This window comes from Phycodurus eques, chromosome 8 (assembly GCF_024500275.1).
Source record: "Phycodurus eques isolate BA_2022a chromosome 8, UOR_Pequ_1.1, whole genome shotgun sequence".
NCBI lineage: Eukaryota > Metazoa > Chordata > Actinopteri > Syngnathiformes > Syngnathidae > Phycodurus > Phycodurus eques.
In genome coordinates this window covers 14,493,249-14,519,652 of record NC_084532.1, presented here as the reverse complement: position 1 = coordinate 14,519,652, position 26,404 = coordinate 14,493,249, and the positions used below count along the sequence as shown (strand labels likewise).

At 40.2% G+C, this 26,404-nt stretch overlaps 1 protein-coding gene across 8 annotated transcripts in view; it reads left to right on the top strand.

The window, feature by feature from the left end:
- The window catches only part of ptprsa (protein tyrosine phosphatase receptor type Sa), a 276,448-nt gene that overhangs the window by 227,853 nt on the left and 22,191 nt on the right, over positions 1-26,404 (top strand). For all 8 annotated transcript variants that reach the window (XM_061684316.1, XM_061684321.1, XM_061684318.1 and 5 more), the window contains 6 exons: positions 184-396; positions 506-672; positions 4,627-4,742; positions 13,136-13,233; positions 18,956-19,079; positions 21,083-21,258. In XM_061684316.1, the coding sequence (XP_061540300.1) occupies positions 184-396; positions 506-672; positions 4,627-4,742; positions 13,136-13,233; positions 18,956-19,079; positions 21,083-21,258 (894 nt within the window). The remainder of the gene's footprint in view (positions 1-183; positions 397-505; positions 673-4,626; positions 4,743-13,135; positions 13,234-18,955; positions 19,080-21,082; positions 21,259-26,404) is intronic.

The window sequence follows — 26,404 nt, the reverse complement described above, 5'->3', positions numbered from 1 at the left end:
TGTAGAAGTTATCATTTATTTGCTTGCCTCATGAGAAAAAGAGACCAGCGTCTTCATTCCTTTTGTGTCTATTTATTATAATGTTGGGTAAGATAAATCCAACAAAAACACATTCGATCTGAATGCAAATACAGTATGTAAAACACACACAAAAATTACCCAAAATCCCTTTGCATCAATTAGCTGTTGCGGGAGGTGACCCCCAAGCGCCGGTCACGTCGTCAGCTGGGCCAGTTGGACCAGTGGAAGCCTTACATCACTGCCTGCTTCCGGCAACTTCCCTCCAGCTTCACTGTGGGCTCCGACCATCGGCAGAGCAGCTGTGAGAACAAGGCTCTTGAACCTGGCCAGGAGTATGTCTTCTTCCTCATGGCAGAGCTTAACACAACTGCCGGCGTGAGTTTTCTCCTTTAAACCCTTTCAGCACTTGTCGTTCTTTGCAAGTCTTGGTACATTTGCTGTTATTTCAGCAGTTGGAATAATAATAATTTGTGTTTCTGCTCAGAAAATGTTTGCAACAAGTCCATACACTGACACAGTGTTGACTCCTGAGCAAGTGGATGACCCACAGCCAATAGAAACTGGTGGTGATGGGCTGATTTGGGTGGTGGGCCCAGTCCTGGCCGTGGTTTTCATCATCTGCATTGTCATCGCAATCCTCCTGTATAAAAAGTAAGTTGGCAGTTTTAGTTTTGCTAGTTTTTTGTTGGCAGTTTTAATTTTGCTTTTTCAGTCAAAACATACATTCAACCTCAAATAGACACAGCATGTCAAAGACAGAAAACAATTTGTTGTTCACACATTTGGAAGTGAAAACTATTATATATAATTTTTCCCCAACAGTGCTATAGTAATTCAAACATAGAGAGCATCACTGATGGTAGAGACACATCTGTGATTCGCAAAAGTGAATCTATGTGAACATTTTAGGAACTTGGGGCCTTTCTTGCTTAGCCAGCAAAAATCAATCAGTCTTTTCATTATTTAATGTTGAACCAGTTATTTGCTGTGTTATTGGAGAATCTACTACTGGGACCTCAATGATGCATGTTGAAAGAGGGGTTTATTGTACAACCCCAATTCCAATGAAGTTGGGACGTGTTGAACATAAATAAAAACAGAATACAATGATTTGCAAATCATGTTCAACCGATATTTAATTTAATACACTACAAAGACAAGATATTTAATGTTCAAACTGATCAACTTTATTGTTTTTAGCAAATAATCATTAACTTGGAATTTTATGGCTGCAACACGTTCCAAAAAAGCTGGGACAGGTGGCAAAAAAGACTGAGAAAGTTGAGGAATGCTCAACAAAGACCTGTTTGGAACATCCCACAGGTGAACAGGCTAATTGGGAACAGGTGGGTGCCATGATTGGGTATAAAAGGAGCTTCCCTGAATTGCTCAGTCATTCACAAGCATAGATGAGGCGAGGTTCACCTCTTTGTGAACAAGTGCGTGAGAAAATAGTCGAACAGTTTAAGGACAATGTTCCTCAACGTACAATTGCAAGGAATTTAGGGATTTCATCATCTACGGTCCATAATCTCATCAAAAGGTTCAGAGAATCTGGAGAAATCACTGCATGTAAGTGGCAAGGCCGAAAATCAACATTGAATGCCCGTGACCTTCGAATCCTCAGGCGGCACTGCATCAAAAACCGACATCAATGTGTAAAGGATATCACCACATGGGGTCAGGAACACTTCAGAAAACCAATGTCAGTAAATACAGTTTGGCGCTACATCCGTAAGTGCAACTTGAAACTCTACTATGCAAAGCAAAAGCCATTTATCAACAACACCCAGAAACACAGCCGGCTTCTCTGGGCCCGAGCTCATCTAAGATGGACTGATAACAAGTGGAAAAGTGTTCTGTGGTCCGACGAGTCCACATTTCAAATTGTTTTTGGAAATTGTGGATGTCGTGTCCTCTGGGCCAAAGAGGAAAAGAACCATCCAAAGTTCAAAAGCCAGCATCTGTGATTGTATGGGGCTGTTTTAGTGCCAAAGGCATTGGTAACATACACATCTGTGAAGGCACCATTAATGCGGAAAGGTACATACAGGTTTTGGAGAAACATATGCTGCCATTCAAGCAACGTCTTTTTCATGGACGCCCCTGCTTATTTCAGCAAAACAATGCTAAACCACATTCTGCACGTGTTACAACAGCGCGGCTTTGTAGTAAAAGAGTGCGGGTACAAGACTGGCCTACCTGCAGTCCAGACCTGTCTCCCATTGAAAATCTTTGGCGCATTATGAAGCGTAAAATATGACAACTGAGAACCCTGACTGTTGAACAGCTGAAGCTGTACATCAAGCAAGAATGGGAAAGAATTCCACCTACAAAGCTTCAACAATTAATGTCCTCTGTTCCCAAACGTTTATTGAATGTTGTTAAAATAAAAGGTGATGTAACACAGTGGTAAACATGACCCTGACCCAGCTTTTTTTGGAACGTGTTGCAGCCATAAAATTCTATCCATCCATCCATTTTCTGAGCCACTTCTCCTCACAAGGGTCGCGGGCGTGCTGGAGCCTATCCCAGCTATCATCGGGCAGCAGGCGGGGTACACCCTGAACTGGTTGCCAGCCAATCGCAGGGCACATACAAACAAACAGCCATTCGCACTCACATTCACACCTATGGCTATTTTAGAGTCGTCAATTAACCTACCATGCATGTTTTTGGGATGTGGGAGGAAACCGGAGTGCCCGGAGAAAACCCACGCAGGGACGGGGAGAACATGCAAACTCCACACAGGCGGGGCCGGGGATTGAACCGTGGTCCTCAGAACTGTGAGGCAGACGCTCTAACGAGTCTTCCACCGTGCCGCCACATAAAATTCTAAGTTAATGATTATTAAGCTAAGCTAAAAACAATAAAGTTTATCAGGGAACATTAAAGATCTTGTCTTTGTACTGTATTCAATTAAATATAGGTTGAACATGATTTGCAAATCATTGTATTCTGTTTTTATTTATGTTTAACATAACATCCCAACTTCATTGGAATTGGGGTTGTATATTAATGGATGCATGCTGCCCCAAGCGCTGACAGCATGGTTGCATGCAAATATGAAAAGTATGTCTTGTTAAAGTCCTGAGAAGTGAGGGGTCAGAGAAAGGAGACAAGACAAGATTCTTTGAGATGTCAAAGGTTATATTGCAGACATGACTGAAATGAAATATAATAAAACTGAATTTCTAGATTTCAGAAAGTGAACTGTAAAAGGTTCCGAAAATTATTATTTTGAACAACTTGAAATTAGTTGCTTAATTAACATTACTGGAATTTGGTTAATTCCTCCTTAAATTATAATGTTGACACACTATGTGGACATAAATATGTACTTGGCTGTTTCAAATATGCATTGAAAGACCTTTACTTTGGTGCACAGTCATAGAAGAACAGAAAAGGGTCCCCAACTTTATATTTGATGTCTATCACCTACTGTATTTACAATACCCTTATTAAAGGTTTATCAATTCTTTAGGTTATTGATTAAATTATGAGCATATTTTAAGCTATTAATAACCAGTTCTAAAGACTTGCAAAGTTCATCCCACTGCCAATAGTTGTTTTTTCAGTATAAGCAATTATGGTGTGTCCAAAGACTTTTGTCCACATAGGGTCTACCTGTTGTTACTAAGCTTCTGGTACATGCAACAGATATTTGGACACTTCCCCCTTTAGTGTGTGGGAGCTCCAACAAAGCATTGTGTAAGTGCAGGGCAGAACCCTGCATTACCTGAAGAAGGCTACTATGAACAATCCAACTAGATAGTGCTACTGTCAGATGATCCTTATCTGACTTTGCCTTACCTCTGCCTTGGTGGTTATGGAGAGTAACATCTCTCCTTGAATCTCTGTCTTTTTTCTCTCGTCTCTTTCTCTCCCGCTCACTCTCCCGTCTCCCCTGCTCTTCCATTCGCTCCCTGGTGAATAGTGCTTCCCGTCTCTGCCCTTGGCCCTGACTTTACCCTCCTCCATCTGTAGCCACACTCTGATCTCACACACAGACACACAGACAAACATACACACGCACACACACACACACACACACACACGTTCACACTGCTACATAGGCACAAGATAAAGCACAGACTTACATGACACGCATACACACACACATGTAAACATCGTGCAAATGAGTTTTATCTTGCAATTTTTGCGGGTCCAGCAGCGACCTTGTGAATCTCAAAACTGCCCACTATTGAGTTATCTGTCGTCGGCTTTCCCCTCCCTCTTTACCCTGTGTATTTTCACCATCTTTATGTATTTATTTGACTCCTATTGCTTTCTCTGGAAACAGCAAACCTGACAGGTAAGGCTCAGCTGAATTCTATCACATTTGACAGTGGAAAGGCAATATACAGGTAGACTGCCTCAGCAGAGCAGATGCCTTTAATTAGTGTGACCGAAGGAGATATTACACTCAAATATGTGCACATTATTTGCTTCTCAGCTCTTTATTTGCTTTCACTCAAGTTTTCAAGCATTTTTGTAGAATTTTTTTCAAAGCTCATTAGTGGGCTTAGAGATGGTTTTTGCAAAGCAGTTTTAAGTTCTTTGTTGTACAATATTCCTTTTTCTCCTGTTTTTCTCACTATCTAGTCGCAAGAGAAAGGAGTCAGAACCACGCACAAAATGTCTGCTGAACAACGCAGACATCACACCACACCATCCTACCGACCCTGTGGAAATGAGACGAATCAACTTCCAAACACCAGGTACAGAAACACCACACAACTCAAAACTGATTATTATTATCTTCTATAAATGAAGATTTGTTTGCTATAGATTTTGTATTGAATCTTACTTGACTGCCCATGTCCATGTATTATGTACATTCTTTCCCTCACAAATGTTCAGTAAACAGTGTAATCATTCACTAAAAAGCACTTAGGTACAACATTTGAACAAATAAGGAAACATATCAGTATTAATATATTGCTAACTTAAAATATATTGTCTATCGAACTATTAAACAAATTGCAAAATAAAAGTAAATACCTCGTTTAGGAGCTCTGTTGTCAAGGAATATCTTTTAAATACAATACAGTGCTTAACATTAATGAGTACTCATGCACTGATTTGTTTTATCATCGAAATATTTTCAGTGGCATAGTATAGTACTTAAATTTTGGCGTCACGGTTTGGTACGTGTTGGGTACAACGGGCAAAATCAACTGAAAGTCCCAAATGCATAATTCTGGTTTTCATTTATGTTCAGCAGACAGTAGTCTAAGTGTTAGAAATAGAACATTTAGAACTACCGGAGATAAAAGGCAATGGTGAACATTGGGTATATGTTGGTGGACGTTTTCTTTTTTTTGGCTTGGTAACCGGCCTATCTGGATGATGCCGTGTTTGACGTGTTTCCATGAACATGCCACACACCTATCAAACAACCGCAACACATTGTCCTTGTCCGATCCACCACTCGAACGCCATCACTGTTGTTCTCCACAGGAAACCTGAAATCTTCCCACACAGCTGATTTGAATAAAGCCAGTGGGTCTTCTAGCTGCTGTCTGTCATTTGAGTTTGCAGTGATGCAAACTTTTCTTCTTCTTATGTTTTGTTTAATGGCCGTTGTCAAACTGTTTAAGGTGCACTACCGCCACCTGGTTTAGAGTGCAGATTCTGCAATGAACTCAGCTTTCTTTTCAGAGGGCTTGTACTCATTTATGTTGAGAGAGCACAATCCTAGGAGTTACCGTTAGCTAAGGCTTGTGAGATATATTTGACAGTTTATGTTGTATCAGTCAGCTTCCTTTTACATTGCATAGTAGCCTCTTCTGGATGCCTGGGTTCTCTTCTTTTCTGGGAGTTCATTTGGCAGAAGATAGTTTGAGAGACCCATAGTTGAATTTGAAACGCATTTTTCTCTCTGAGCCAGTCAAGGGACGTTTAGAGGAGTCGAATAGGCACACTCCCCACACCCCTTCTCTCTGCTTCTACTTTTCTGGTTCCTTTTTTACTTCATGGTCAGTTATCTCCATCAAAAGATTCAAATTTTAGTGAAGCTCCTCTCCCCTGTATCCTTAGGGTTACATACATACAGTGCATACTGCCTTGTGTGCATCGTATAGCTGTTAGTGAGTGGGATTTGGGAGTAAAAGGAGATGGAAGAAAATTGTATTAACCCCCAAAAGTTCAATATACTGCCTTCATCTTTATCTTGCTAAGTATTAATAGGCTGTTCCCAATAAGTAGCTCTGTAATGACAACGTTGTAATAATAGTCATGTGCTGAGGCCATCTGACATCCAGTATTCTTTTGATTGAACATGTACACATAAAATTGACTCATACTGTATGTGCAGACAGTTCTCTCTAAACACGCCTTCTCACTGCACAACCACATTGCAGTTGAGCAGAATTAGGCAACGTTGTTATCTCTGCACCCAGGGAATTCAATTTAAATAGATGTTTTAGACCAATTAAGTGGGCCGGTGAGCATTTGTGAACATCACCATCAGCTAAAAACAACCATTGTTGAAATGAGCACACTCCCGGTGTACTTATCCTTGGCCCTATCCCGTTCAGTTGAGCATACGCTGTATTGGCAATTGGGACACAGTGACCCGTGGTGCTGCTGCAGTACAAAAATGCCATTTGAATATTTTTCCCATAAGCAATGCTTCATTAATGTATTTGTAAGCGATTGTGTGTGTGTGTGTGTGTGTGTGTGTGTGTGTGTGTGTGTGTGTGCGGCTCTGGTCATGTGGTCACATTGACATTGCAATACTCCTAAAGGCGCAGAATAGCTCGTTTTTTCATTGTCTTCCCTGGTTCCGGGGATTTAATTGGGAAACGGGGCCAAAGTAATGAAGCAGCACAACTCAGTGAATATCTACATTCTGTGTCCAATCAAGCCGCCTTTTGCTTGGAGCGCTGACTCTTTGTTTTCCCTCCATCTCCACCTTTTTGCCATGTTTTATCTCTTTCGTCCTTGTGCTAGCTTCCATCTCTCCATGTATCCCTCGTTTGCAGTCAAAATGTAATACTAGTCATAGTATATGTGATTCCATTCAGGTAACCATATTTGGGATTGCATCTCTCTTTGTCTTTTAACTGCAAAATTATGTTTCATATTTTGTTTAGGTCAGATTAAAAGGTTTACCACAGTTAGTTACAGTATTTAGTTAGCTGGAAAACATCAAATATACATAAACATTAGGGGCAAAGGAAGTATGTTCCATAAGAATTATTATTATTACTTTTTTTTTTAGACTTGTTGACGTTGCAAATATTTTCCATCTTTTCTTAATTCTCAGTGAATAATTTGGGGGTTTCATTTCATGATTTGGCTGCCTTCGATCTGTAGCTATTAATGGGGCAAGCTAGGGAGGATAAGAGGAAAAGTAAGACACAAGTAGGTGATTGTCAAATCAAGTTTTTATTTTCCCAAGGTTAATGTAAGTAAGATGGCAGATGGCTTGTTGTTTTGGCGCTGTGATACCCATATGTACACATGCACTTTTTGTAATGATACACCCTGTGCAATGTATTGTGTGTGTATTTCATGAACCCTGACACCCAACAGTGGGTATAGATTTACAGGAAAACAGGTAGATTAAATTACTCCCCTTTTCGGTACAAAATAATCGTCAGAGGAGGTCTGCTGCGACTTTGGCTTTAAACATGTTATTGCTTGTAGTGTACACACACAATGCATCTAAGAATTTAATATTTATCACACCCTTATGCATTATCAAAGATTGCCCTTCATCGCCATTATGTACTGTAGTTTAAAAACAAGCCAGATTTGCTTATTTGGCAGGGTAGCACAGGTGGAGTTAAAATCACTTTCTCACCACAACTCAACCATGCTAGCTTGCTTGGAACTGTACCGATTGGGTCCGAGTTAGTTTACGATGGACTAAAGGGTGTACCCTGACTCTCTGGTTTTAGTCTTCAACTAACTACATTTTCTACTTACCCTTTTTCTGTCAATGTTACATCGACCCCAATAACTTCGATTTCTAAGCCCAATTTTTGGGCAGAAAGCGTTACAGATAATCTTTCATCAATTAGTATCTGACTAATTTTTACAGATTATAGCAACAAGCACACTCACTCACACACTCGTTTGTCAGTTTCTATAATTAAATAAATCTGACCTTCTGCTGCCATCCAATCAAATGTTTTTAGAAGGGAAGCCAATCAAACTTACCTAATAAAACAATGTATTGATGTTTTATCTATTGATGCCAGTAGTTTCCTTCCCTTTAAAAATAGTTTGATTCTACCAAGAAAGAAGCTGGAGAGGACTTCTCATTTTCATCACAATCCTTAGGGAATTCTGGCTCCAGAACTGTCAACCAAACCAAAATTGTGGCTATGACGCCACACCTTTATGCCCGGTGTCTCAAAAAAAACTCTTGAGTACTTTTTCACCAACAAACATGAACTGTTTTTTTTCTCTCTCCATCATTTTCAATTAGATGGGTTGACATTCATGAAAGCGATAGCAAATGAAATTTTCAGCACTAAATACTGTAACCGTTCATCTTGGACTTGTGGACTTGGACACTGTGTGTGTGTGCGTGTGTGTGTGTGCGTGTGTGTGTGTGTGTGTGTGTGTATATATATCCAAAAAGGTTTCATTTTCATCATTTTTCACGCTGGTTCGTATGCTTTTCAGGTTAGCCTACAAATGTAAGATTGGTAGGTATACCTCTGTTGATTCCATTCAATTTTGATGGAAATCCACACTTTGATTTTATAAAGTCATCGTAAAAAATAAAAAAAAAATTTTATTATGGGTCATTAGCTGTAAAGTTTCATCCAAATCATATTAAGATCTTCCAATTGGAAAGATTACATTGGTGGACATGTCTCGACATTTAAATATAACATACAATATTATATTTAACAATGACATCAGGTCAGGCTATAATCTGTGGTGTTTATTACATGATCTCATTACATTTTGTTTCCTTGGATCCAGAATTATTTCTTGTTCTGGATGAAACTGTACACTATAAAATCCTCAATAGTAGCCATTTACCTCATTTTTGCAGGTGAGGTCAACACTCTGGGTATTGTTTTTGTTGTTGGTGTTGTTTTTAGCAAAGATGGGCACAAGGTGATCCACAAGATTCATACCAAATGAGAAGATCTATGTCTTTGTGTGTTGTGGTCTGGCTTCAAATCCTTGTTCAGGTCATTCATTTATCAGATATTAAAAAAATAATGTTGTTCATTGTCTCCAATCATATTTGTCAGTCTTCCGTAACCATTTTCTGTTACATTACCGACTTTGTGAAACATTTTCCCATGTTTGCTGTTCTTTCAGATTCTGGTCTAAACAGTCCTCAGGGTGCAGCTGAAATTGAATATGAAAGTTAGTCTTTATGCTTTTAGTATTTACATACCAGCTTTTGTTTTTGAGCACTGCTTGTTTCCATTTACAAATGATTTGCATTTGTTTTTTGTTTTTTCCACATAATGCAGCATAATATCTGCACTAATTATTTTATGTCAGTTTCTATGGGTGTACTGTCGCCTCAGTCTGTCACAGTAGCTATTCACTTGGCTGTCAGCGATGCATTAATCCCACATGCATAAATAACCAATGAGATCATGTCTGCTGACGAAGATATTTATTTTTCAAGTGAAGTCACTGCTATCTCACTCCCCATCTTCCTCACCTTCTTGTGGCTATCCCTCCTTTTTACCACCAGTGCACTTTGTATTTTGCTCAAAGATAAGCAACAGAATTAATTAAACAAGTGGAAAACAACTGCTTGACATTTGACCGGCCCTTTCTGCTCACTGAAGGATCATTTGAGAGAGGGAAAAAAGGCTCCTGGATTTCCTCTAACCCCAGCGTCCCCCCTCCCTTTATTTCCTTTGCTCACTTGCATGCAGGTTTCTTCCCTTTTTAAATGGAAATTGGCATCGTAAAAAGGCTTTTGGAAGAAGCCTATCAAAAAGAATCATTACATATCTCAGATGCGTCAAGCAGCAGATCGGGAGATTGAAAATACATAATTAGACGCCACAGTTTGTTGTCTATGCTCATCGATCACGCTGTTTAGTTGTGCTGGGAAACGTCTGTAGGCGTGTAGGAGGAAAATGCTGTTGAAGCGAAGTATAAGAGGAAAGGAAGAAGGGAAAGGAAACCAGGAAGGGAATAACAGTTTGTCCTTGAGTAACTTTGCTTGAGTGAAGGTTACAACAAAGTAGTTTTTTCGATCAACGTTTCAACACAGCATGTTACATACATAAATGACAATGATGGAAGGAATTGACTCCTCTGTCGAACAAATTTTTGAAGGACACTGTGAGAGGTCAAGTAATGGTTGGATTTGTGAGGTTCATCAATGTGAGTGTGATAAGTTCTGCTGACAAAGTGCAAAGATAGATGATGATAAAGTTGTAATAAACAAGGACTAAAGAATGCACGACCATCTGTCTCTTCCTGCAGCCCTGTGGTTCATTTTGGATGATGTATCTAGTGAACTGTAGTGAGCACTTGTGCATGCAAACGTTAATGTGGGCTGCCCAAAGTAAAAGCAATTTATGGGGTGTGTCTGGAAAGCTGTGCACATTCACAAATGCATGTGGACAACCATACAGACATTTGCGGACATGCACACACACAAAAAAACAACACAAACATTCTTTGATCTCTGCTGAAAAGATCAATTTCCTGTTCTCTGCAGGAGAAATGTGGTCCCCTCTTTTGCATACACATTTCCTTCTTTCTAGTGTAGCATCTTACACCTTTCCCTCTGGATTTCAAGCGAGTAAAATGACAAGCAAATTTAATTTAACTTTTTCGCTGTCTTCCCTTGGCAGAAATTATAACTCATTTCCAAGTGTTGCGTCTGTACCCTGCATGCATATTTTGGCATTCACTTACTGAGTAAATTTAATGAATGAATAGATGAATACACCAAATCCTTGAAGATGATTTGAGGTTTTCTGTTAGCAGCCAGCCAACTTTTGTGATTTTGAGAAATAATAATTCAGTGTTGTGATCACTAAAAAGAGCATGTTTCTTCTCCAACACTTGTCAAGTATCTGTTAATTCATTTTCTGGAGCGCATCATGGTATTCCATTTCATTTCCATTTGTCTCATGTTCTCGTTCGAGCTAATCTCCGCAAAATATCCATGTAATGGATGCTGCTGCATTGTTCTATGTGTAAAATAAATTGCTGTCAATAATGCAGACCGATAGCGCTGAGAGTTGGGCCCCACCTCGAAAGTGTAATTAAAGCAAGCAGTATTGTTTACTCTCTTGACTTCTGTCTAGGCATTGTCAGTGAGAGGAAATGAAGGACAGTTAATCAATCTGATTTGCATGTTTAGTTAAGCTCTAGGTTGTTGTTTTTTTACATTTCTTTTTCATTGTTAGTACATAGGGTTTACAATTATGGCCAAAATAGTAATCACGATTATTTTGATCAATATTGTAAACATGATTATTAATCACGATTATTCCTCATTTTAGGGAAAACAATCTTTATTTTTATTCCAGTACTTTCCAACAAACAATATGTAACAGTTTTCAGTGCAGAATGAATCTTTAAATAAGAATACATTATAAATAATAATAAAAAATAGATGCGCCCAAAAAAAGTCGACTTTAGCAAGGGCTAAATGAATAAATATCCTATTACAAAGTGCAATCACGAATTGCAACTTAATGGAATCAAATACGGTTGCATGCATAGAAGGCAATAACAATAGGCTGTAAGCACCGAATTTTCATTTGGAAATCCCCATCAATTTCATGAATTGTCAAGGACGGGTATGTCTCCGTTGTTCTGCTTGACAATTGGTCAGTCGTGCATGGTCACAAACTGCAAAGAAACTCAACAGTTGGGATTTGCCTATTTTCTTCTAGTGTTTTTTTATTGCGGTCAGGCCAGCGTAAAAGTTGAAGTCAAGGCAGCCAGTACAGCGATTGTTAATAGTGACTTACCGTAACATACCGCCTCCCCGCCAACGTACAGAGAAGGCGAACTTCAAAATAAAAGCTTCATATATTATACATTGGACATCAATGCTACATTGGACATCAATGCCATTTTAAGCTTTTTTTTTAAGTTGACCCCGGAGCGTGGTGCCGGCCCTTAATGAAGCCTTAACCATACGTTTGCCTCCTAGTAGCTGGCTGACCACATTGCAGGGACTATTGCAAATGAAGCACTTTTCATATGCAGCAGTGCCCGCATTTTAAATGTAAAAAATCGCCGACGATCAGACTCATTTAATCGTGGCAGCCAAAATCGCGATAACGATGAAGATTTAATTAATTATGCAGCCCTATGAATACACAGTCATTTGACATTTGAGGTTTTTGCAGTGAAAACAAACCCTTAACTAAAAATAGTATACATTACTGCCATATAAAGCCACAACAACGGGTCCATATTCTACTACAGTGCTTCAGTATGAAGCCCACCCTGAATGATTCGGTGAAGACTGTCCACAGCAGGACATTTCGAAGTACTGTCAGTACTGATAATATTCATGCAGCAGCTATACAATATATGAACATTGGAAGGAGCCTGAAAAAACGAAATTCCCAACTGTTTGAAACATAAAGGAATTGGTACATTGATACACAGGATTGTACATGGTCTACCCAAAATTATTCTATTAATTCTGGAAGTTAACAAGGTTTTATCTTGGAGCCCATATTACTGATTTTGAAAATAGCTTTTGTGCTTTCTGCCAATGGGTTGAAATCAAGCAAGACTAGGCCTTTACGATTGCCTTTTCACTTTGATTTACGTAAACGTTGAAAATAAATGTTTACAATTTATGCATTATACATAACTAACATAAACTTCCAAAATAGACTTTTAGCCACAATTTCCTCATTACAAAGTAGTCGTTTTTCCCCTTTCACCATGTGAAGTACCCACAAGCTCAAATTCCAATAACATACCCTGTCAATACATTCTTTTAATTTAATTTACACCATGTTGTGCACAAGCTTACCCATCACTAAAACCCTACATTCAACAATGTTATGGATCCAAAGAGCTCACCCATAAATACTGTGTTGTGTGTAATGTATACTTTGAAAAGTTGTCCTAATGTGTCAAAACTTACTTTTTCTGCTACTTCTTCCTCCTCTGTTTTGGCGAGCAGGTATGATGAATCACCCTCCCATTCCCATCTCCGAACTGGCTGAGCACACAGAGCTTCTCAAAGCCAACGACAACCTGAAGCTCTCCCAAGAATATGAGGTGGGTGGGCGGAAAGTTTGAGTCTCTCATGCTTCTGATTTCGTGGAACAGCGGGAGTCCATCCTGTTCGCCAGCGAAATGGTGGCGGTGGGTAGGGTGGTGGGGGTGTAAATAAATGTAAATATATAAATAAATGTATTTATTTACAATAACTTGTAAATACATATTTATTTTCAAGTTATTGTAAATAAATATTTAAAAAAGCTTCAAAATGTTTTAAAGTTTCACATTTTATCTAAACTTACCACACCGGTGTGCTTGGTAATGGCATCATTGTTGACGTACAGTACACTCATCATTGGCGAGTCGCTTTCATGAGCCGCGAGGAATTAGTTTGCTTCCTAGTTCCAAATCTGTTGCCAAAGTCGAACAGCTTAACAAAAAAAAAAAACTGTTACGGTACCAAACATAGCATGTTCCAGACTCCAAAGACTTGTGTTTTGTACTCCTCGGTATTAACGCCGCACCCATGCTGCTCTCTCTCTCTGCTCAATGGACAGGAGACAATAGATATCATCATCATCAAATGGCCGCCACGTCAATGCCCCGCATTCAACATGGTTGCCACGTAGGCAAGGGAGGCAATTCTTTTGGAATTGGAGCTCCTAATATTGTATATCTGTGAAACACGTCAGTCGCATTCTCTGCCTGCATTGCGCCACAGCGGCCGTTAACAACAGCAGCCAATTCTGGAACTAAGAGACTTTGTCAACGGCATTTTAAGTGACAAATTGAAACAATTTTTGGACACATTGTTCAGTCCCGACGGTCCATTTTATCCGATATCCGTTATTTTGGGGTCCGTTTTATCGAGGTTCGACTGTACATATACAGTCCCCTCCAAAATTCAATTACTTTGTTTTTTTTTATGCTGAAGACATTTGGGTTTCAGATCAAAAGATGAATATGAGACAAAAGTTCAGAATTCCAGATTTTGTTTCATGGTATTTAAATCTTGATGTGTTAAACAACTCAGGACAGAGAACCTTTTGTTTGACGACACCCACTTTTCAAATGAGGAAAGGTATTGGAACATACATTATTAAATTAATAGCTTTTCTGTCACGCACATGCTTTGTGTTTTGCTCAGCTGATGTGTGGTGGTGTTATGTACGCATGTATGTGGTGTGGGGGGCTAACTGAGCTGTCTTTAGCTCTGGAACCGCTGGGGTTATAAATGACACTGGAGTTGATTAGAAATCAGGAGCGCTGAATCAGCTCTCGTTTGCATGCAAGCAATATCTTCTGCTAGCCGTCCCTAAATCACGGTGCCTGTCGCCTCGCTGCACGCCAGGCTGAGGTGGAAAGAGGGTACACCATCACAGATTGCCATCATCATGCCTGCCGGAAGATGTTGGATGTTTTGGCGGATAATTACTTCTCATAGCATTGCAGCATTTCTCTGGTATTTATTATTCATAAATCTAGAGCCTAGCTGTGCACTAAAGGGAGAAGCTTGTTTCGTTCATGGGGGCGAGAGACGTTATGGCAAGTGTAATTATTTGGCTTAAAGAGTGAATTCAACCACCCAATCCTCTTCCTCCATTCTATCTTTTACTCCCTCGCTCTCCCTATGCCCTTTCACATCCGCCCCTGGGAAAAATAAATGACCAAATTAAATAGAGAAGTGTAATTTTAATTTTGTTATTTTCGTGATAAATGGCCATTCGTCCATACGCCCAGGCTTGCCAAGCGCCGCTCTACACGCCGTTGACTGATTGGTTTTTAGCCAGGCGGGAAGTGGAGGGAGAAAGAAAAAGGGAGGGAAGAGGCGAGAGAGGGAGATGCTGTGGAGGCTCGGTTATTGAGGATTTGCTGAGATCACAGAGCAGGATATTTGTAGCATAGAAGAGCAGCATTGAGAAGAGGAGATCCTTGGAACATACAGAACATACAGTATAGCTGTGTAAAGGTGACGAATATTTAGCGAGACTTTATTATTTGTTTTTTGTTTGCCATCACTCTCTGTATGCTGCCATATTGCTGCCAGGTGGACCATGGGTGATTAAAAAACATTGCAGAATTTAGTCAATTTTTAGAACAAAGCATGGAAGTTAATTTTGTGAAGCTGTTTGCTGTCCAGAGTTTGGGTAAATGGGCTTTCATTTGTGTAGCGCTTTTCTACCTTCAAGGTACTCAAAGCGCTTTAACAATGTCTCCTCATTCACCTACTGTTGACACCGTATCAGGAGCAAATGGTGGTGCAGTATCTTGCTCAAGGACACTTGGACATGGTCACAGGGGCTCATTCACAACCTTTGGGTTGGAAGACGACCACTCTACCACCTGAGCCATGCCGCACCCAATTTATATATTTTTGAATTGTATTATCTTAATTTTTGTCCTAATTGTACACTTATATTATTCTTGTTGCACACCACAGGGATAGGGCACTCAATTGGGGTTTCACCTGTCTAGCATCTCTCAAACAAATTATTTTTCAATCATCTCTCAAACAATTTATGTTTTGCTTCAACTGTGACCATTTGGTTCCAAAGCACAAGTCCTTACAAGACGAGCCGCTGCCGATCAAAACATGCAAATGTGCAATTGTACATCAATTTTAAAGTCACTGTAATTGCCAGTATGTTTGTTTGTATGCGTACACAATTCTAAGAAAAGATGTTGTTGCATTCTTAGGGTCCAGCACCAAACTTTGCTTGCTTTTCGTTTAAATTTTGATTGCAGCAAATTTAGGCAGCAAACTAAAATGTTCCTTCTGTTGCTTGTAAACAAGTAGTTAAATCTATTATGGCTCCATTGCTTTAAGAGATGCCAATTTGCCAAATCCAAGTTTTAATATTCCCTGAAATATTATCTCGGAACCCCTTATGTATATAAAATGTAACATGTTATAGTTCCACATGTATGACTATTTAATATGAAGCGTTAGACAAATAGTGTCCTAGGAGCCAGGAGGAGCCAGCTCTAAATTTTGACTGCTAATTTTGCATAAATAGTATTTTGTCTAAATGATGTCAACGGCTAACAACAAGGAGCCATCACACCAATAGACCACGATTGACATGCTGCTTCAGCAACGGGTGGAGGGACAAACTCCAGGCCTCTTCCTTCCGTCCTGAAACTGTCACACTTGATGATTGTTCTCCAAAGACTACACACAACCAATGACAGCTTTCCTCACCACATGAAATATCAACACACAATATCAACAATCTATTTCATTCTGTTTAGGCATGTTGATTTTGTTGATTTACTCATGGAAGTTCTTACTGGTTATTACATTGTTTATAATGTTTATAATACTGGGAAAGAGTACATTTTCCCATTAAAGGAATTAATAAAGAATTTAGTTCCGTAATTTAATAAATGTTATGTTTGAACTTTAATGGATTCAGATTTACTCGATAGTGTGTTTCAACTGAATTTGGTCAGAAATGGTTAGCTTGCCATCCAAAATTATCTGGAATCATCGACTGGTCCTCAGATTCGGCCGACACCAGAAAATCCTAAAACCAAAATAATAATACCGTATTTTCACGACCATAAGGCGCACCGCATTAAAAGGCGCAATCTCAGTTACGGGCTCTATTTCTGTATTAAACACATACATAAGGCATAAGGCGCACCGTATTATTGGGCGTAGGCATGGTAAAACATACGCTAGCTTAAAACATACGGTAGCATGCATGCACGCTAAAACAATGTTTCTAAAAAGGCAGCGGGAGCAAAACTGAGTTCGGTTGTACTTTATTGAAGTATTTAACAATGTACTCACGTTATTTTTTGATCAATCCTCATCCACAAATCCATCAAAGTCCTCATCTTCTGTATCCGAAATGAACAGCTGGGCAAGTTCTCTATCAAACACGCCAGGTTCCCTCCCGCCATTGTCAGATTCAGTCTCGTTGCCGTGCGGCTCCTCAGAAATGATGCCAGCTTTTACGAAAGCTCGAACAACAGTGCAAGCAGACACCGTTAGCCCAAGCATCCACAATCCATTCACAAATTGTGGCGCAACTCGCCCGGTGCTGCCTCCTAGTCTTAGTAAAGTTGTGTTCGCCATCTGTCATCCATGGCTCCCACGCCGCTCGCAACTTCACTTTGAACGCCCTGTTTAGTCCAGCGGTTCGTCAAGCCTCCCGGAATGATGGCAAGCTCCGAGTTATTGCCCTCAGTCGAATGGTGACTGGAGAGACGCTTCTCCCGGCTGTTCTTTGCTCATTAATCCATTGCTCGAGTTGGTCTTCCAACTCGGACCACCTCGCCTTGTTTCCGCGGAAACTCAGCTTCGTCTTATTGACTTGGCGAAGCTCGTTTTCCTGCTTCCTCCACTTGCGAATCATGGATTCGTTGATCTTGCGAACCATGGATTCGTTGATCTTGAATTCTCTCGCGGCTGCTCAATTCCCATGTTCCTCCACGTAACTGATAGGTTGCAGTTTAAACTGTGCTTCTTAAGCGTGTCTCTTCGTAGGTGCCATTTTCGACTGCGGTCAAGCCAGCTTCCACTCGTAAAGTAGCAGTCAAGTCAGCCCCTCGTAATTTTGTTGATACTAGACATTACGGTAATAGGTCGCCAACTCGTGGCGAAAGCCACCTTCAAAATAAAAGCTTCCCAATAATACAGACGTCGATGCTCTTCAGTTAAGGAATGCAACGAGCAAAGTTAATTTGAATCTTGAGATGCATTCAAAAATGTAGTTTATTTGATATCTTATAAAAAAAATAAATGGTAAATGGACTGCACTTATATAGCGCTTTATTTATAGCGCTACATTTACAGATTTTGGAACTCGGTGTGTCCATTTTGGAGAAAATATAAGACTTTTAAGTGCGCCTTATGGTCGTGAAAATACTAATAATATTTAAGACAACTGCAATAATAGTCAAACTTTCTCTTTTTTTTAAATGTAGATTTTAGTTATTGGCTAACTTAGATTTACAGTTAGGTTACATATACTGTAGATTATTTGTCCTTACCTTACTCTGATGCCCCGCACTGAATGGAATCAGCCAGGGATGCATAGTCCGGACAGTAGCTGCTGATAGCCAGCCTCAAGCACACTTTCAAATGATCATCAGTCATGGTAGAACTGTACTTTGACTTAATGATCTTCATCTGGGAAAAGGCTGACTCGCATAAATAAGTGTAGCCGAATAATGCAGTCAAGAAAGTAGCACATTTCGTCATGTTGGGGTATGTTTCCTGTGTAAGTTCCAGAACTTTCCAAGAGCTCTGGACTTCAGCTGAATGTCCGCTTGTAGAGTCAGAATCTCATCCTCCACTGCGCCGTGTGACTGTACTTCTTGATAGCTGGAGAGCTTTGATCGGAGATAGAATTTCTGGTTTATTTTTTAAAGTCTTGGGAAAATGAGGTCAGCTGCTTCAAAAAATGCTTCTTTTACCATCTCGCCATCTTGCATTTCTTTTTCTTAACAATGAAATGACTCCCCGGAACAATGCTTCAGGGCGGCCTTTGATTTTAAAGTTAGCTGTGAGTAAAATTACTGCTTTCTGGACAAGTGGCATATTAGTTACTTCACCTTTGTCCTTCTCAGCTCGCTTTTTAGAGGGAAGTCAGTGTCGTAGGTTTTCTGAACAGTCTGAAAATGCCGCTCCACGTTTACCTTACCTTCACAGTCCGTTTTTAATTATATTTCCTAAGAAGCTTTTTATGTACGTAGCGCCCCCCCCACCCTCACCCAACGGCTCATCTGAAGTCTTCTTTTTGTGTTTGTTTGTCTCTGCCCCCATCAGTCGATCGATCCAGGCCAGCAGTTCACTTGGGAACACTCCAACCTGGAGGTGAACAAGCCCAAAAATCGTTACGCCAATGTCATTGCCTACGACCACTCCCGTGTCATCCTGGCTCCCATTGAGGGTAAGGCTCACCCATCCTCTCATCTTGCACACTCACACAGTCATTTTCGACATTTTGAAACTAAGCTGTCACAGTGTGAATTAAGGATTTGTTTCAGTTTAATTTGGCTCAAGTTTTTGAATTGGTTTTGTACTTGTTGCTTTGGTCAATTTATTTGAAACTCATCTTTTGATTCGACAATCAGTCTAATCTCACACTCAGCATGATTCAGGAATTTGTATGCACCAGTCTATTTGTCAGATCATGCTCCACTTCCCTCTAAACTGTTCTCAGTCACAACGCTGGAGCTAGAAAATTATTCCTCTGATTCCTAAATCTCTCGAGACATTGTCAGAGGTAGCCACCCTTCACTGCTGACATTGTTCTTGGGTTGCAACACTAGAACAACTCCTGACTCCTCTCAGAGATGAGAAAATCGTTTCTCCTCACTTCTCTCCTTTTGTCTGAGCTAAATGTTCCAAGTAGATTTTCAACACCTCAAAATTTTTGGGTGCAACATAAAAGAAAAAAACACAGAGCAAGAAAAAAGAAAAACAAACGCCTCATCCATAAATACATAAATTAATCAAGTCTGAAATTTCTATTTTACACCGCAGTGATTTTGCCATTAGTTGCAGCAGAATAACAATTCATGCACACCGCCTTTTCTCCATTCATTTAGCCATGACTAAAACCAAGTCACCACTGTCAGATAGTGCAGTATCCATTTTGATGGTATTTGCATTGCTTTTCATTTTATCGCTCCTAATTTCGACTCTTTTTTTCATTAGTTTGTCTTCCTCGTGTTTGTGCATCTGATTCTCTCTCTCCCCCATCTCCCTCCTTCTCTACAGTTTATTATTCTTCCACTCCACCCTGGTTCTTTGTCCTTACTAGGTCCCCTCTCTCTAAAACTCTCAAAGTAGCCCAGCCAAGTGTTTCATTGTTTGTCGCTCAAGTGCTGCGGCGTCAGTCAAAGTGATTTGACTTTCAAACACAAAATGCTCTGTTCTGGCTTGCATTTCACCTGACAGGACTGTAAAAATGTGTCTTCTAACCATGTGGGGACCATAAGCCCCACAGCTGTATCAACTTTGATTTGCACATGTGCAGATCAGAGCTTGGTGACAGATAAATACAGTGCATGATCACACGACAGACTTGCAGCACACCTCGCTATCAGGAGCACCCCTGATGCAGTGATCTACATAGTTTACCTTTGAAGTTTGTGCTTTCTGCTTCAGATACCTATAGTTACATGATGTCAGTGAAAACAGCACAAGGGGTCCTGCTGTAAGAAGGCAGAATAAGAGGTCAACCTTTTTGTCTAAAATAGGTCTTGTTGGCATTTTAATTGTAAACCAATATAAAAAATATATAACGCCCTGAATTTCTAAAAGTAAAAATAGTCTGTTGTTTCCATAGAGACCCTGAACCATCTATTCTAGTGGCGTATTACCGGTGGAGCTGCCAAACACTTCTCACAGTTTAATTACAAGTTGAACACCAAGTCTTCTTAGTGTTTAGCACTTGAGCTATATAGCCTTATTTTATTCGAGTTTTGACTATAACATGTTGAAAAAAAAAAAAAAAACAGACATTAGCTGGAATGGACTCCAACTTCTCAAGACCCTGAACAGGGTTAGCAGTATAGGAAAAAGATGGATGGATGTTGAATCAGTCATATTATACTGAATAGCCACGACAAAAAATGCATATACCCAGGCAACTCTGTAGCATAAGAGTATGTTTTTAAGTAGCTTTTAAGGCATATTTTCCCCAAAACATTTGGTTGGTTTCCATATTATATTATCTATGAAACAAATTTAAACTTAAACACTTTTTTCTTTGAAAGATCTTTAAACCTTCACTGTTAAAAAAAAAAAAGGTCATTGTTAATGCGTTTTCAAGAGTGCATTCACATGACAAAATTGTCCGGCTAGAAAAGTGAAAAAGACAAAGGTTTGACAAACAAAAAAAGTACAATGCTTCATCCTCGACATTTTGCTGTGCTCTTTACTTAGGGATCACAGGAAGCGACTACATCAATTCCAACTACATTGATGGCTATAGGAAGCAGAATGCATACATTGCCACCCAGGGTCCTTTACCAGAAACCTTTGGGGACTTCTGGAGGATGGTGTGGGAGCAAAGAGCAGCCACTGTGGTTATGATGACCAGACTGGAGGAGAAGTCACGGGTGAGTCTACTCAAGCACATGCAACATTTCTTTTTCACTTTACAGCTTGCCTCTGGTGACTGCAGTAGCCTTTTTAAAATGTGTTCCTCAATATACATCAAAATCAAATCACTGATTCATGAAGCAGAGGTACAAAATGTGAAAAATGGCACAGCTTTGCAGTGATTTCCCAGTTGTAGACTCTAACTTCATTGGCAGGTAATTAGACTTTATTTTCTTGAGATGGCTTGCTTTCAGAGAAGAGTAGAAATCACATTTGTGAAATTTGAATGAGGTTGTGAATGCAGTGCAGGAACATAGTTATATCACAAATAGTCTACCTGCTCACATCTTATAGGTTGGGCAACATCCATGGGGGATTTTCTTTTTTTTTTTTTTTTTTTTTTTAAATTACTTTTGTCGTTGGAAAAGTCAGAAAAGTTTCTGTAGAAACAACAAAACATTGCTCCTTGCTGCACAAAGAGCTTAGCAAGGTTTAACACTCAAGAGATGCTGCTTTTTGCACAGAGTAGGGAGCTAAAATTAAATTGTAAGATGGGGAGTTTTTGTAACATCTGTGACCTGTACCTTCCACAGCAGTCTGTTGATGTAAGAAGTTACATGTAAAGTTAGGCGAAGAGTATGTGTAATACACTTATTTATATCCATAGTATAAAAACAGACAGTGATAGAGATGGGAAGGATGTGCAGCAGGTTAGGGTGATTAAGGATAGAGATGGAAATGTGTTGACTGGTGCCAGTAGTGTGCTGGACAGATAGAAAGAATACTTTGAGGAGTTGATGAATGAGGAAAATAAGAGAGAAGGAAGAGTAGAAGTGTGGTGGACCAGGAAGTGGCAATGATTAGTAAGGGGGAAGTTAGAAAGGCATTAAAGAGGATGAAAAATGGAAAAGCAGTTGGTCCTGATGACATTCCTATGGAGGTATGGAAGCATCTAGGAGAGGTGGCTGTGGAGTTTTTGACCAGCTTGTTCAATAGAATTCTAGCAGGTAAGATGCCTGAGGAATGGAGGAAAAGTGTGCTGGTTCCCATTTTTACGAACAAGGGTGACGTGCAGAGCTTTGGGAACTATAGAGGAATAAAGTTGATGAGCCACAGAATGAAGTTATGGGAAAGAATAGTGGAGGCTAGACTCGGGACAGAAGTGAGTATTTGCGAGCAACGGTATGGTTTCATGCCTAGAAAGTGTACCACAGATTAATTATTTGACTTGAGGATGTTGATGGAAAAGTACAGAGAAGGTCAGAAGGAGCTACATTGTGTGTTTGTGGATCTAGAGAAAGCCTATGACAGAGTACCCAGGGAGGAACTGTGGTACTGCATGTGGAAGTCTGGAGTGGGAGAGAAGTATTTTAGAATAATACAGGACATGTATTAGGGCAGCAGAACAGTGGTGAGGTGTGCTGTTGGTGTGACAGAGGAATTTAAGGTGGAGGTGGGACTGTATCAGGGATCAGCCCTGAGCCCCTTCCTGTTTTCAGTGCTGATGAATAGGCTGACAGAATAAGTTAGATTGGCATCCCCGTGGACCATGATGTTTGCATATGACATTGTGATCTGCAGTGAAAGCAGGGAGCAGGTGGAGGAACAGTTAGAAAGATGTGAGGTTGTGGCCTTCAATGAACAAATGTACAGAGGCATCAGAGTGCATCAAAAGATGCAGACGCTCATTAGCAAGAATAGGAAGGCCAGGCTGGAACTTGCCAAAAAGTACTGGTGAGCCTAAATTAACTAAAATTTTGGGAAAGAGTTGTATGGACTGATGAAACAAAAACAATCTTTTCCCAAAGAAATGGAAAGGCGAAAGGTTCAAGAAAGAAATTATCTGCTCGTGATCGGAAAGATACAAGTTCATCTGAAACTTAATGGACGTAATGTCATGGCTTGGACTTGCATTCATTCTTCTGGGATGGTCTTATTAATCTTCATTGATTAACAACACGATGGCAGCAGCAAGATCAACTCCAGAAACATTTTTCTGCGACGCTGCACCAATGCAGCACCATTCCACGCCTGTCAGCACGGGGTAGGCCATGGCCGACGCCCCCGAATTGATAAATGTTTGGTCAACAGCGCATTGTAAAGCGCATACAATAGGCGAGACGGTGGCGAAGTGATTTCAGACTTACAACAGAAAGGTGTTTTGGCAGAGGTATACATTGAAAACAGCATGGAGATTTTTTTTGTTAATGTGGTATCTGTCCCAGTAGCCTGAACTCTGGGACATAAGACAAATGTACCGTGACATGGTAAAGAAGGCACAGTGATGGATGAAAAACGCCACTACTTTGACTCTACCAGGTTGGTTGAAAGTTGGAAGAAACCTTGTAATCTTTGCATTTCTAATATTAGAAATGTTAGAAAAAACATAAATACAGCATAGCCACATATTATTCACTTGTATCTCTACTTGTTCTTGTATCACGTCTCCTCCTTTTCATTATAATGCAAAGCCATGGCTTTCCAATGTAACTACTTTACCCCCAAACAAGCAGGAAAACGCACCAGGCTACTTCCTGCTTGGTTGCTTAGCAAGTAGACTGCCCATCCTGTGTCCTACCCCGCGGTGAACACCAGGAAAACAAAGTACAGTGTGAAAATGCCTTTAGACTAGTAAAGTCAACATTGAGACTTGCACCCTGTAGAGCATGCATTTTACAAAAAAAAATTATACAAAAAAAATACAAAAAGATGGTGTAATGAAATCCTGGAAAAGCATCACAGAAGAAGAATTCACAAGTTTGGTGATGTCAGTGGGTCACGGGCTTGATGCTGTTATTGCAAGAAAATTATTCTGTTCCAGTGCTTTTTCTCACCTAAAATCACCTAAAAAATATATGTTTTGTTACAAGCATAGCTCTTCCAAATTGTGTAGCCAATCCTGATCCAGTATCCTGATCTTGGAAATACAAAAAAAAATAAAAAAATTCTTAAGCAAAACCTCACTGTTAATATGAAGCAATGTTTTTGATAGGGGAGTGTATTTAAACAAAATCTTTAAATAAATGAGCTGGTTTCACAATATTCCTCAATCCTTGACTAGTATCTGTCACTGGAAACTTTCTTAAGATGAAATGGTTGATAACGGCCTCAAAACAAATAAAAAAAAAACTGTATGAAATCTTCCAAGGTAATTTCCAAGTGGACTTGTTGTGTGTCAAAAATACAAACATGACTTAATCCTGTCAAACCAAACCAGTGTCAACATCAGACTTACTTACCCCGAGTGTCTACACTTCATCTCACCTCTTCTCAGTTGTTTACCTGTGCACCATTCTGACAGGCGCTGTCCTCCACTGTCATTCATGATCAGGTCATGTGTCCACTGGAAGCTCAGTGTCGGTTTGAGCAGGAAATGAGAGAGAAGATGTCTTCCAGGGTGTCACACCATATTGAATGAAACTGAATGAGATGCACTGACATAGGAGGCAGGTGATGTGTTTTTGCAGGCTTACTGCACAAGCACTGAAAACCAAGTGTTTGAGCAGATGTTGCATAAAAGAAATATAGTTGAGCAGGGAGATACACTTGACATGTTTCGATGCTTTAAGGTATAGTAAAGGGTGCAGATTGGTATTGTGAATATTAAAGTACAGTAAGACCGTGTAATTGTATGTTTACTGTACATTTCTCAGATATGAAATGCTCCCCTTGGGCCTCATGTACAAAGACTTGCGTGGATTTTCTACTGAAACATGGCATACGCTCAAATCCAGAAAACATCGTACGCACAAAAATATCCAGATGTATGAATTTGTGCGTATGCATGAATCCAAACACATTTCCTTCATACATCCCAATCAACATAGAATTGAGCGCACATGTTGGAGTAGCCGACCCCTCCCTGTCCACGCTAACATTTAAATATGCAAATTGTATTTAAATGAACCCTGTACCTGAGATCCCGATCCTGAGATCCCGAAGGAAATGAGCAAGGTAATGAAGGAAAAAGAAATCTGAATGTGAACTTACTCAGTGAAATGGAGGTGCGCTAGAAAATCCTCTTTTGGCACGCTGTCCTCCGGCATTAACAGCAAGCGAAAGGAGAGTGAATGGGACAGCGTGCCTGCGGGTGTCAATGCTGTGGAGTCAGAACAGCGCACACACGCTGCACTAAATAAGAAGTGGTCAGACATTAAGGTGGATGTGAAGCGGAGGACAGCTGCCCACCGCCTAAGTGTGGCCAAAACAGGCAAAATTTTGAATTCAAATAGAAGCACATCAGCATATCAAAGAGGATATCAATAACGGTGACTCCTGTTTGATGACTCAATTTATCATTTTAATACACAGGAGAGGACGCGCAGTCGCAGGCACGTGCTCCATGTTCGGGGCATTCGCCCACCGTCCCCTCTCTAGTGTCACAGACACGGAGGATTCCTCCAGTGTCCCTCACTGAAAAAAAGAGTCATTTTAACAGATTTTAATCATATGCAACCGATGTAAATGTTCAAATTCAATTTAAAGGATTCTTTTTTTTCCGTGCTGGCATCACTGGTGTCACATACATGGAGGTTTCGTCCCCCGTTCCTTTGCGTCTCCTGCGGCATCCCCAGCATTTCCGACGCAATTACACTCCAACAGCCGGCTGCTGCTGCCCGCCCGACTGGCAGTGTCCTCACCCGTACTGTGCTGGAGTCACGAGATTGTAAGGGCAATAGGCGGCATAAATGAACGCCTTGATCAATTTATAGGCGTCCTCACAAATATCAGTGATTCATTAAATACACTGGTCAACAAGTGAATTCCGAGTCCTTGCTTCTTTTACATTGTTGGAATCAAATGTTGTCGGACATGAATTGTTCATCAGTGCTAATTATTCATGTGTCTCTGATGTGCAGATTTATTATAACAGTTTCCCAGCATCACCTCTAAATGTCACCAAAGCACCAACAGCTGCAGAAACCTGCGTACGCCAGCCATGAAGTTGGCGTGAGGCACCGCACATTTCCACAGTCATTTCACTCTTGATACATCTGAACTTTGCCGTGAAAAATAAAGTTTTTGTGCGTACCCACCTTTTGTACATGAGGCCCCTGGTGTTTCTATCAGCTCTCACTGCTGTTTTAATCCAAATGGTGTTCTGGGATGAGCGGCATGCTTCTATCAGGTCCCATGTATTTTTCTGACATTCACCATGTTGTT